General features: G+C 46.5%; 1 protein-coding gene across 4 annotated transcripts in view; it reads right to left on the bottom strand.

Annotated features, from left to right (window-relative positions):
• The window catches only part of LOC109033081 (ribosomal protein S6 kinase alpha-5), a 210,506-nt gene that overhangs the window by 74,545 nt on the left and 122,786 nt on the right, over positions 1–13,175 (bottom strand). For all 4 annotated transcript variants that reach the window (XM_072299746.1, XM_019045631.2, XM_019045718.2 and 1 more), the window contains exon 3: positions 6,745–6,963. In XM_072299746.1, coding sequence (XP_072155847.1) covers positions 6,745–6,963 — 219 coding nt within the window. The remainder of the gene's footprint in view (positions 1–6,744; positions 6,964–13,175) is intronic.

The raw sequence follows: 13,175 nt of genomic DNA, 5'->3' as shown, positions 1-13,175 counted from the left end.
TTCAGGTGAAATTAGTCAACCCTACCTCGAAACGTCAAACCCAGTCCCGAAAGAAAATAAAGGCGACTTAACGATTTTCACCAGCCATTTTTGTTACTTTCCCGGACATTTTCCGAGTTTCTCTCAGTTGTTGAAATTCCCTGCCATTTCCCGGTTATCCGAGTATTCCCCTACTGTGGCGACCCTGTTGGTGCTTTATACCTTGGGCCACCCTGTTCACGGCATCAATCGACTGCTACGGAACGGTCGAGATCCCGATGTTGGTCGACTTTCATGGGGAGTCACCTTAAACTAGAAAGATTGTTTACGAGTCGGTGCGGCGAGGTGCGGCGCGGCGGAAGGTTGGCCGCGAGAGGGACCTTGGTCGCGGGCACGGGAGCGTCGGTTACGACATCGCCGCACCGCACCGCACCGCGGAGACAACAGTCAGCGACGTGGACGTCGCGACGCAACGCAACCGCTCCTTGCGTCGCCGCCGTAACCGACGTTGCGTTGACCGAGTGACGCCCGCCGCCGCCGCCGCCGCGCGCGTCCTTGGCCTATCGCGAGGGCCATCTCGCGTGTGTGCCTTTTCGTCGCTCCTCTCACGTATCCCCATTTCCGTGTGAGCCCTGCTCTTCGTAGGAAACTACGTTGGCCGGGGCTCATATGGAAATAAAGATACGTCCTTACGTGATGCGCCACGTTTTGTGTTGAGGCTTGCTCCAATTCCCAGCTCTAGGAGGGAACCCTGTATATGGGGTGAGTACGGACTTGTCGGTAATTTTGAGGTTCTGTAGGCTACTCTACTGGAGTAAAAGCCACTAAAATAACAAGATGAAGAAGAAGAAGAAGAAGAAGAAGAAGAAGAAAAAAAAAAGAAGAAGAAAAATTTTGATGTTAGGCCATGGGCTCTTAGGGCCCATAAAGGCTCCTCTACTGGAGTAAAAACCCCTAAATTAACAATAAGAAGAAGAAACATTTTGAGGTAAGGCCATGGGCTCTTAGGGCCCATAAAGGCAACTGTCCTATGAGGTTCCTTCAAAATGTGCCTAATCTCTTTTGGATGTAATCACTGAAATAATTGACAGAGCTGAATTCGCTTCATTACTATGAAAACGAGTCATAAGAGCAAGACGTAAGTGCACAAAAAATGACGCAGTTTCAGGCAAAACAGCCGCAAGGAGCATTATTCCTCCGGAGAGCCAATGAAAACAGTGAGTTAGAGTAAAATGCCGCCCTTTTCTCCCAATTTCTAGCCTGAAAATGTGTTTCTACTGTATCTAAAACGCAAACACGTTAGCATGCAGAGGATAGCACTTACGGCTAGCTTGCCTAACTAACATGAAAATGAATAATACACTTTTGATAGAATTTAAGTAAAATTGGTCGATTTTTAATCATTCAAGCGGTTTCTAACAGTCTTTCGGGTGATTGGTGGTAATTCGACCAAGAACGGAGGCTTCTTTCAATAGAATTCATCGCTCAGACGCTAATGTGCCCATTCCCAAAACTTCATTGTTGCACTGAAGGGTCTCTCCGCAATGACGGCAGGGAAAATGTCGTGGGTATTAAACTCGGTGGCCGAAGCTACTGACAAGTGATTTCGCGTTGGAATTCGGACGATAGGAATCCGATTGGATCCCGGGATGGTCGATTCATCGGTGCGTGAGAATGTGGAAATGCATCTGCGTCGAACTTGACATCTAGATAGCGAGTGTAACCCTGGCCTATAGACGCGGATCCGGGGAAAACGCGAGCCGTGTTTATGGCGATCGCAGCATAGTGTTCGCGAAGAGTCCCATTGAGGTCAAGGACTAAAAAACACCGGGGCCGGGGAGCCACCAGGGTTCCCGCGGATCCACACCGACCAGATACCCCGACCTCGGACACTCTCCATCAGCAACGTTGCCAAGCTTTCTCTCAATATTGGACTGCATTTTGCAATTTGGAACTATAGATTCTGGCTCATCTGAAAAAACACTCTTGTGAATAGGGAAACTAATAGCACATACGGTAGACTCTGGATTATCCGGATTAATTGGTGCCGGGCCCGATCCGGATAAAAAAAATCCGGATAATAATAGTAAACACAAACACCACCAACCAAAACCACAGTATTCTTATTATGTATACATCATGTACATACCAACACGGATTTAAAAGGATAACGCCAAATTGAACGACTCAATGGTGATTGTGAATGGTAGCCGACAACGATAAGTTAAAGATTAAAGCGCGCAATGCGTGAAGTATTCATACAGTCTTGTAGCCGCTAATGTGTGTTTTAGGCTAACTAACCGACTGCACTGCGTTTGGCGTAATGCGAGAAGTATTTAAGCAATCTAGTAGGCGCTAATGCGTTCCACGCCGACCTCACTGTTTGGCGCAATGCGAGAAGTATTCCGTCAGCCTTGCAGGCGCCAATATGCCTTGCCCGCTCACCTAGCGGAATGCGTACGTAGTTACAGGGTTGCAAAATCGATCCGGATAATCAAGAGTCCGGATAATACGAAGCCGGATAATCCAGAGTCTACTGCACGTTGTTTTTGAACCGGGCTAGAATTTATAGTTCAAAATTGCAAAATGCAGTCCAGTTATGATGGATCAATTGGACGCATTTATGCTTGAAGGAACTACGTTCATTGAACGGTTTCCGTGGGACATCGTTTCTCTTAGCATAGATACGTCTAGTTGAAGTTCGTCTGCTCTGACGAGAGGTGCAGCAGACCGAATAGACAGGGTGGAAACGTCACTATTGTTGAAATTACACAACTAAACGTGCAACCTGCCAGGTCCCTATGCAGTCGCCGACAATCAGGTTTACTCAAAGAGTGATCTTCGGGAACGTACTGTCAAAGCAGTGAATTTTTACCAGCCGGTTTGAGTACAGGGTGTCTACAAGTCCGAAATTTCCGGAAACAATACTGATTTTTAAGAGCGGTCCGGAAGTACTGAAAAAGTGCGAAAATTCCGCAAGAAGGTCCAGAATTTTTTTCATTTTTCGTCATTTTTGTCGTAATTTGAGCGAGAAATTGAAATTTTTGGAATTTCGTCAATTAGAAATACTGAAAAAGTACTGAATTTTTCTGTTGAGGAGGTACTGAATTTCTTGGGAATGTACTGAAAAAGTACTGATGTCTGGTCAGTCTGTTCTCGTAGACACCCTGTTAGTACTGACTCCCTTGTAAGCAACTTTCACTGGTAAAAAAAACCTCTTGATTCAAGAGTGCAGTTTTCTTGTCGCCGGATTTAAGAGTCTGGACTCTTGTTTCAATGCAAAATCTGCTCGAATCAATGCAAAATCCGCTTGAAACAAGAGTTCAAGACTCTTAAATCCGGCGACAAGAAACTGCACTCTTAAGTCAATGCAATGCGGCATTGGTCCAAGAGGTTTTATTCACCAGTGTTGCTACACAACTCGTTCCCGGAATGTTTCAACGCGTTATGCTGCTAAGTTTTGAACAAAGCAAGAGCGGAAATCGAGCCAAACCAGGATAAATCCGTCCATATCCTTGTCATTTCTCCGAGTCTTTAAGCACCAGCTCGGACGGGCAGGACGCGCTGAGGCGCGCTGCCGGAGCGTAGAGCGGGCCGCGCCGAGTGCCAAAATTGCGGCTTCCATTTTTTTGTTGTGCGTGACCGGCGGCGAGGTCGTTTCCGCTCGTGTGCCGTGTGCGGTTTGCTCCTCCGCTTCCGGCCCCGACTCCGGCTGTGTCCGGAAGCAAGGTCGCCTCGTGGCGTCGCCGAGCGCTTGTCTCTGGCTCCTCGCATTCCGCGCCACGCGCGGTGCATGTCAATCCGCGACAGTCAACGGGTCACACGCACACTTCCACAGGATAACGGTCCTGGATTCATGGCGTGGCCACAGGTCCGGAAAATCACGGAGAGATCCGGGTACTTTTCATCCAGGGTGTCTACAAGTCCGGAATCGCCGGAAAGTCCGGAAATATTACTGATTTTTTAAGGGCGGTTCGGAAGTACTGTAAGGGTGCGGAATTTTCGCAAGAAGGTCCGGAATTTTTTCAATTTTGTCGCAATTTGAGCGAGCAATTCAACACTTTGACGATTTTCGAATTTCGTCATATGGACGTACTGAAAAAGTACTGAATTTTTACTGTTAAGGAGGCACTTAATTTCTCAGGAATGTACTGGAATGTACTTCCAGGCTGCTTTAAAGATCAAGCGTGACACAAAGCTAAAAATTCCGGATTTTTACCCGGAAATTCCGTACTTTTTCAAAAATTCCGGACCACCTTCAAAATATCAGTGCTTCCGGACTTTCCGAACCAGTGGATATCCTGCGTCCCTGCACCAGCGACTCTCTCGCTCCGGAGGGACCCGATTGCCCTCGGCGAATCCAGCAACTTCGCAACACCGGATTCCCTCCGTTCAAACCTATGTTAAATAATCGATTCTTGTCGGAGCACCCGGCCTCTCCAAGAATCGATACATTTCCATAGGATCAAACGGAGAAAACAATGTTGCCAATCCGCTGGATCGGCCGACGTCGAAAAGGCATTCGAGGTCACGGACGCGCGTCGAAAAAAACACGACTGTTTATCGGCGGGCGGGCGGGCGACATTATGGTTATTATGTCATTATGATCCGGGGATTTTTTCCTGCTGCGGTCAAAAAGCCGGCCGCGTTCGTCCGCACCCGCAGCGGCCTAAGGTCACCGGGATCTGCGGTGCGGTGGTGCAGCGAGCGCGGTTGGATAAAAGCCATTGCTGCGCTCGAATCGGATCGAGCTTATCGCCGCATTAATTCGCAGATAAACATGATCTTTTCAGCCGTGTGTCGTGCCGTGTGCGTCAATTGCACCAATTTAATCAAAAGGAACTAAATCCATCATGACGTAAGCTTTGGAATCCATAAGAATAAATGTATGGCAGGGCTCATAACATAATGGCTTTAGTTCCATTTGATTTAAATGCGTCCAATTGTACTGTACCGAAGGAGAGTCGCTCGCCGCGCCGCACAGAGGATCGAGTCGATTGGATTTGGAAATTTTTGACTAAAAACCGCAAAATTTGATGTTTATTTTGTCACATTTCCAATTTTAAGGGGTGCATTTAGAGCAAAATTTTACGAAGAAACCGAAGAAACTTTTAGAACCTCAAAACGTTATACAAACGGAGTTGTGAGCTTTTAAAGTTTCCAAATTTTGTCCGACCTCTCCTATCGACTTGATCCACTGTGCGCCAATCGAGCATCCATCCGGGGCGCATCCTCCCGTGTGCACTGAGAATAAGAGTGTGTAATAAGACCATGATGGCACGAAGAAGAACTTCGGCAAGAAATAAAATGTATTAAAATTTTGGTGGATACTCCTTTCTTCCTCAAAACCGCTCGTTACTGTCGTTTTTAGCGATATTACCACAGCCAAGCACATGAATCAGAGCTGAGAGATGCCGGGTAGAATTATTCGTCGCCCTTCTGACATAAGGGCGCAACTACACTCGACGACGAGCCCTGATGCCCATATAACTCAATGCTTTCTCGGGTTTATCTCAAATTGTAGTTACGCCCTTTTGTCGGGCAGGCGACGAATCGAAGGAAGTCGGAATCGAGTGAAAGTTCAGAGAAAGTTTCCCGAGGATTTTTCTCAGCCCCCCCCCCCCCCCCCGGCTTCCGCCGATGCTACGTTCATTATAATTCGCGCGGCCATCACTTCAGAACGATTCAGCCGCGCAGTCAGATATCATTACACGATCGCCGGAGGTAAAGGGGAGGCAATCACTCCTCAATGCCTGAATGGATTACTGAAAAATTACCGTCTTTCGCACTGCGAGTATACGCTCACTTGAACCAAATGAAACCGGCAGAGAATGAACAGTCTACCTACATCGCGTCATCTATACATCTATAATTTATAAATCCAGGAGTTCCTGCTGGATTTTTCCTCTCCTCTTCTCGAAAATATTTTTAGATACTCGTCTAATTGAACTATAAGATACGATGGTGGTTTTTGACCCATGACCTCGATCTCTCATTTCCCGAAATTGCCCGGTGCAAGAGTCTTGACTTGCAGTGGCACGGCGTTAATGATCGATTTTCCCCATTTGAAGCTATGGTAAAGAATCGATTATCAAGGTGTTCATTGCGAACACCCTGTTCATCGATTCTTTTCCATTGATTTAAATGGCAGACCAATCGATAAATCGCAAAGCACGCCACGCCACTGTTGACTTGAAGGGTTGTTTCCAAGAAGAGCTTCTTTAGTGCTTAAGCATTAACTGGAACATTATAATGTACGCGACAGCTTCAGCGCGAAGGGTCGACAGACTCTCGCGACAGTTCAATCGCGAAGTTTAGTGCAACATTGATCATGTTTCACAATATTGGTCGTTCGAAACGTCAAACCCATTCTATGAAGCAAATAAAGGTGACTTGATAATAATTTTTCCCTGACATTTTCGTCATTTTCCCTGACATTTCCAGGTTTTCCCTAACTTTAAAATTCCCAGACATTTCCCGGTTTCTCCGGGCGGCATTCCCTGACTGTGGCACCCCTGCGGTTTGGTTTGATTGAAAGTAGCTTCTGAAAACTAGTTCTGAGCAAAGAGGAGTTTGATAATTTTCCCCTGACATTTTCGTCATTTTCCCTGACATTTCCAGGTTTTCCCTAACTTTTAATTTCCCAGACATTTCCCGGTTTCCCCAGGCGGCATTCCCTGACTGTGGCAACCCTGCGGTTTGGTTTGATTGAAAGTAGCTTCTGAAAACTAGTTGTGAGCAAAGAGGAGTCGGATTGGAACTTACCTAGAATGAGGTGGAGTTTGGCGTCGGTCTGGAAGGCGTAGTGAAGGGTGACTAGGAAGGGGGACTGGCGGACAGCCTCGAGGACTTGTCGCTCCGTTTTCGTGTGCTCCGTCGTTTTCTTCTTCTGCACAATCGTCGCTTTCTTGAGCACTTTCATCGCGTACAACCGCCCGTCGTCCACGCCACCCTTCTTTCTGACTAGAAACACTTTCCCGTAAGCTGCAACACACAGAAATCATATGCTTAGTGAAAACATTCTCAAAAAATGGAAACGATTCAATGACATGCCATAAAATACAGGTTTTATACGGTACGGAAATCAAGCCAACACTGGAAAAAAAAACATTGGATCTAGAGTCCAGACTCTTGAAAACATTGACAAGAAAAAATACTCTTGATTCAATCAGATTTTTGCTTAAATCAAAAGGAAATCCGCTCAAATTAAGAGGCTTGGTCCTTGATATTGAAATGGATCACACGCAAGGATGATGCAATCACATGAGAGGTCACATTTTGAAGGTGTCTAAGCTGTGTCTAGGGTGTCTATTTTGCCTCTTCCCCACAAAAAAAGTGAACATGAGAAATGCGTTAAAAAGTTTGGCTCTGAGCACTTAGCAGCAGCTACTGATCGCCTTTTAATTTCCTTCTCGACTGTGTTAGAGCTGAGCGAGACTGGTTGAAATCGAACCGTCTCAACATGTTCGAAACTTTTGCCCTGGGCCGAAGCTGAACTGAATCTCTGCAACGGGTTCCGCGTCCAGAGAAAAAATCACACGAGCCGGGCAACCGAAGGAGCACCGGACCGAGCTCATTTGAATACGCGAGTCAAAAGCGACACTTCTTTATCATGAGCAACCAGGAAGCGGTCGAACACCGACTCGCGCCTCGGTACAGGATCGCGCTATTTACGAGGAAGTGCAAACACACTTGTTCAAAGCGGTGTTACAATTGCCTCGAATTATATATTTTCGGGGGCATTATCTCCGGTTTACACAGTTCCCCCACCCGCACCAGTTGACGATTATTACGGGGACCGAAATTTTTTCACATGGATACCGATTACATTATTTTTATGATTTACGTACTAACGAGCTACGGGAAAAACGGCCAATGAATATTAGAATGTTACACAATTTCTGGCGAAAAAATAATTATTTTTGAGGGAAGTGATGATCAATTTTCCTTAACATTTTCCGATTCGGTAACTGACAGGTTGCAACGTTGTCCATTTTGGTGCCGCCTCGCGAGGAGGTCCTAAAAAAAGTTCGATCTATCGAGAAAGGGATTTAATGGGTCAAAGAGGTTACCACCGGTTTCCATTCCTGTTAGTGATTGATTAGACGTAACCGAGCAAAACCTTCCAAGCAGTGGCTATTTTGCAAGTTGGCAACACTGTTTACACTCCATTTAAATCCATTAAAACTATCGATTACGGGTGACACTGAGAATCGATGGTTTTTCATACATTTAAATGGAGGAAAAACAGTGTTGCAAACTTCCAAAAATCGCTACTGCTCATGAGTAGGCTCGAAACTTTTAAAAAAATTCTCTGCTCACCATCAACATCCCCATTTTTCCCGAGCTTACGAGGCCGCTGGCACGATGGCAACGTCGCCGGCAAAGGATGTCGCCGGCCGAGACACGTGGGGCCGACGGCCGGGGAGGGCGGCGCGGGTGCCAGGTGGCGGGCCCCCGGCGGAGAACGAAGCGAGGGGGGCGGAGCGGCGGGACGACCAGGGCTGCGGGGCGAGGGCGTGTGTCCCCCCCCCCCCCCCCCCATTGCACCGCGCTTCGCTCCAAGTTCAACGGTGCCGGCGGGAGGCGCATGCCACCGCAACGCTGTCAACCTGACGCCAGGAAAGTTCCCCGAGGAACAACGGAAAATCGGCAACGCTGGACGAGTGTCGTACACCGTGCAAACAAGGAGGCAATCAGAGAGGGAACAATGTCGTCCCTCCGAGGAGGAGGCCGTTTCCCCCTTGGAACCATGGTGTCTAGGATTCTTGTTCCCTGATTTTTCCGCTGACTTTCAGGAACAACGGAAAATCAGCAACGCTGGACGAGTGTCGTACAAGGTGCAAACAACGAGGCAATCAGAAAGGGAACAATCCTTCCCCTGCGAGAAGGGGGTCATTTCCCCCTTAAAACCAAAGCGTCTAGAATTCTTGGCTAGGCTCGTTCCCTGATTTTTCCCTGATTTTCAGGTGCTCTTCATCTGGTGTGAAACGGAAGTTCACACCCTTTGCGATTGTCCTGGAAAAATGTATAACACTCCGGAGTTCCAGACACGAGAATCGAATTTCCTCATCTTTCAGCCGATTCTCCAGCGTGCATCCAAATTTTTAATTCCATAAACGTTCATGCTGTGATTTGCCGTCCCTACCACCCCTAAAACTGACCTTAAGTGATGCTCGTCATATCGTAGGACCGTTACCATGTCCGCACTTAACTACTAACTTTTATCCCTTGCTTAGTTCCAGCTCCCGATTCCTCAGTTGGAAGGATTTTTCGAAAAATCGTGGCGTTTGAGCGGAGGCCGAGAGCAGATCTTCGACTCTGATGAGCTGTAAATTTGAGTTAGGGCGACGGATTTATGGCCCTCGGCTGGGATGGAGATGGAGCGCAATTAAAAAACGCAATCTGCACTACACGCTCCAGACGGTTTATGCGACATCAAGATCGGCGAGGTTTTCCCGAGCGCCCTCAAGGTCGGACTCGGGCTTGAAGAGCAGATTCGCATTCATGATACGTTCTCGGCGCTGCGCAGTACCGATCTTCCTCAATTGGCAACACTGCCGTGCACTGGAAAAAAACACATTGGATCTAGAGTCCAGACTCTTGAAAACATTGACAAGAAAAAGGACTCTTGATTCAATCAGATTTAAGCTTAAATCAAAACGAAATCCGCTCAAATTAAGAGGCTTGGTTCTTGATTTAAGCTTAAATCTGATTGAATCAAAAGTATGTTTTCTTGTCGATGTTTTTAAGAGTCTGGACTCTAGGCCCAATGTGTTTTTTTTTTTCCAGTGTGCCGTGCTAAGGAAGAACGCCGCATGAACCTCTTGGCATTGGCAAATTTCCTCTCATAAAACGCGGATTTCCTGGTAAATTATGAATATTTTCTTTCCTATTTTTTAGATGATTTTGCCCGTAATTCAACCTAAAAATCCTGAAAAATTTCAAGGAAAAATATTCATAACTTGCCTTAAAAATGAACATTTTATCGAAAGAAATTTAGCAGCTCTCGAATGTTCAAAAAAAAAAAATTAGAGGTGTAAGGGTAAATTGCTCATAAACGTCTTTAGGGGAAAGCGTAGGGGGTGGAAAACCTCGGACTTAATCGCAACAAAAAATAAAAATTCGAGGGCCCCCAGTGACAGAAAACATCGAACACCCAGGGAAACTTGGCAGAACTTTCATTTCGACGCCCCCCCCCCCCCTCTAATGCACAAAATGCACGTACTTAAGACGGCTTTCGGCGGCTTTGCGAGCTGTGTCAATAACACCTCGATTGATTAGCGGCGACAGAATACGAGTCGGGCTTGATTCTTGGCCGAGTCTCCGCAGTGCTGCCATTTCCCGGAAATAATTCCGAAAGCCGGAACTTTTCTTGGCACCTTCAAAATACCCGGAACTTTCAGCTAATTTCGAAAATGTGTATTTCCGTCAGTTGGACCGTTAATTCGATCAAATTTGAAGATCTTCGGAGCTAAATCCGGACATATTCCGGAATTTTCCCCCGGAACTTTCGACTGAATCGGAAAATTTTCTCGGAACTTTGGGAAATTGGAATTAATTCCGGGAACCCCGGAATCTTCGGTAAACCAAAATGGCAGCACCGAGTCTCCGATACAAGTCAAACAAACAGAGATAGAAGAAGCGAGGGGCTCCGTGTGCGAGGGAGAGGGAGATATACGATGCAAAACCCGAGCGAAATGGGAATAGCGCGACGACGTTGTTGAGGGGGGGGGGGGGGGACGGGAGGATAGCGGATAGCGCAGACGGGGCGAACGACTGCGACTAGGAAGGCAATAACCTCGGAGACTCAAGGACGCATCTTCAGTCTTCAGTCCACGGCCTGGCCCCCGGGCTGGGGGGTGGGGGGCCGGGGGCTCGCACTTAACCTACAAAATTGCATTACCGCAATTGGCGAGGAAACCCCCGGTCTCCGGTTCGACGCCCGCCGCCGTGTTTCCTCCGTTTTCCGCCGATCCGAAGAGTAAAGAGCCTCGGGGCAAGGCCCTCCGACTCGCCGAGCACTAGCACCGCGGATACTCAAGCCGACGCCTGATGGCGCCGACTGTTCAGGTGATGAGACGGGGTGACGGATTTCCGTGCAACATTCCAAGCAGCCTCACTAGAAAAAAAAACACATTAGATGTAGAGTCCAGACTCTTAAAAACATCGACAAGAAAAAATACTCTTGATTCAATCAGATTTTTGCTTACATCAAGAACCAAGCCTCTTAATTTGAGCGGATTGCCTTTCGATTTAAGCTTAAATCTAATTGAATCAAGAGTCCTTTTTCTTGTCAATGTTTTCAAGAGTCTGGACTCAAGATCCAATGTCTTTTCTTTTTCCAGTGCTGATTGTTGAAACTTTAACCTGAAACCTTCTCCTTCTTCTTGTTATTTTAGTGGCTTTCATACTCCAGTAGAGGAGCCTTCAGCCATCTAGAGACATTTAGTATAATTTTTTAGGAGTAGGATTTATTAGGGGTAACGTTAGGGTTAGGAATATTTGTGGAGGTTGTTTTGAAGAATGAAAGGATGGAATCTGGAAGACCAACACCATTTTCTGAGACCCTCCAGGACGACCAACCTTAAACCTCAACTTCGCAGTACTCCTATTTCCCTGAGCTAGTTCGGTATTCCAGAACTTTCGGGATTTTTCTGAATTGTTTACCGGAACTTTCGAAATTCCCAAAACGTTCCGGATCTTTTGCATTTTCCGGAACTTTAGACTGCCCGTAGCGGGTGAAATTGGAACGAAAAAGTTCCGAATCCCGTAACTTTTGACGGACATGAAATGGGAGCACTGAAAGTTCAGCTGAAATCAAACCGGGAGGTCATTGTCAACCGTGTAACAAGTTCAGTGAGCCGACAAGTTGGGCTGAAGTTGGCCGAAAGTTCACCCGAGAAGTTACGCTCAATGAGAACATTCCGACCCACGAGGCGACGCATTCGCAGACACCGAAGTCGAACGATGGCTGCAAAGCATTATCGCTTCGTTTTTATAATGGATTAGTCCGCCCCGGCTGCGGCTCGATTCTTGAATCGTTATCGAATGACCTTGATCGATATATAGCATTGTGAAGATAGGGAGTTATCGATCAAACTCGTTCGATGGCGATTCGACAATCGACCCGGTGTACAGCCACGGCCGCAGTCATGAATCATAATTGTCAATTCATTAGCATTCAATGATCCACTCAAGTCTCTTTCTCTCCGCCGTTTTGCCGGCTCATTAACGGTCGAGCACTTCCCAGCTCTTCAAACCAGACAAAAGGAATATACCTGACCTTGTCGAACACCCGCAATCGTCCGATAAACCCAACCGGTTGATCGTAAACGATCGGATCTCCATCGAATATCGATAGCATGTGCATACATCGATTTCCACATTTTTTTTATCGGAAACAAAATGTTTTAAAAATTCCGCACTGCTATCTTCCGGAGTCAACGCTCGGATTCGCCTAGTGATGTCTCATGACCGAGAATTTGAGCGATTTGCTCAGGAACCCAATCTACTTCGCGGAAAATCACAGTAATGGCCAACATCACTACACTGAGATTAAAAAATCTCAAGAAAAGACTCGAGCTTGACGCGTTGGCTTCAGAAATAGAGACTTTGAACAAAAAACACATTGGATCTAGAGTCCAGACTTCAAAAACATTGACAGAAAAATTCTCTATTCAATCGGATTTTTGCTTGAATCAAGACGAAATCCTAAATTAAGAGCTTGGTTCTTATTTAAGCTAGATGACTTGAATCAAGAGTACTTATTGCTGTCGATGTTTTTAGAGTCTGGACTACATCCAATGGCAGTCATTTTAGAGGCCCGAATTGCTATATTCTTTATCAGTTACTTCCAGAAGTCAAAGCCTAAACCTAACAATGACTGATGGCCTAAGAGTTGGGCAAGCATGGCTCATCAGTTAGCAATTCTAAATAGTTTGCAAAAGACTCACGTGGCAAGCTCCTCAACCGAGTATCCATCGGTCATCAGTTGTGTTCTTCGGGCAATTTTATTGGATTCGTTCTTCAAAAAGTATTGTTCATCGATCATCATTTGACGGAAAATAGCGTTGACCTCCAAATACTTTTGCCTCATTCGATTACATTGCGCGATCTCTACAATATATTGTCTCAATACATTGTTCCTCGCACGCACGGTGGACAAGAGATCACGTAGCGAGCGCAACTTGGGG

The sequence above is a fragment of the Bemisia tabaci genome, chromosome 4, assembly GCF_918797505.1.
Source record: "Bemisia tabaci chromosome 4, PGI_BMITA_v3".
Lineage (NCBI taxonomy): Eukaryota > Metazoa > Arthropoda > Insecta > Hemiptera > Aleyrodidae > Bemisia > Bemisia tabaci.
This window is presented reverse-complemented; position numbering and strand designations above follow the sequence as displayed.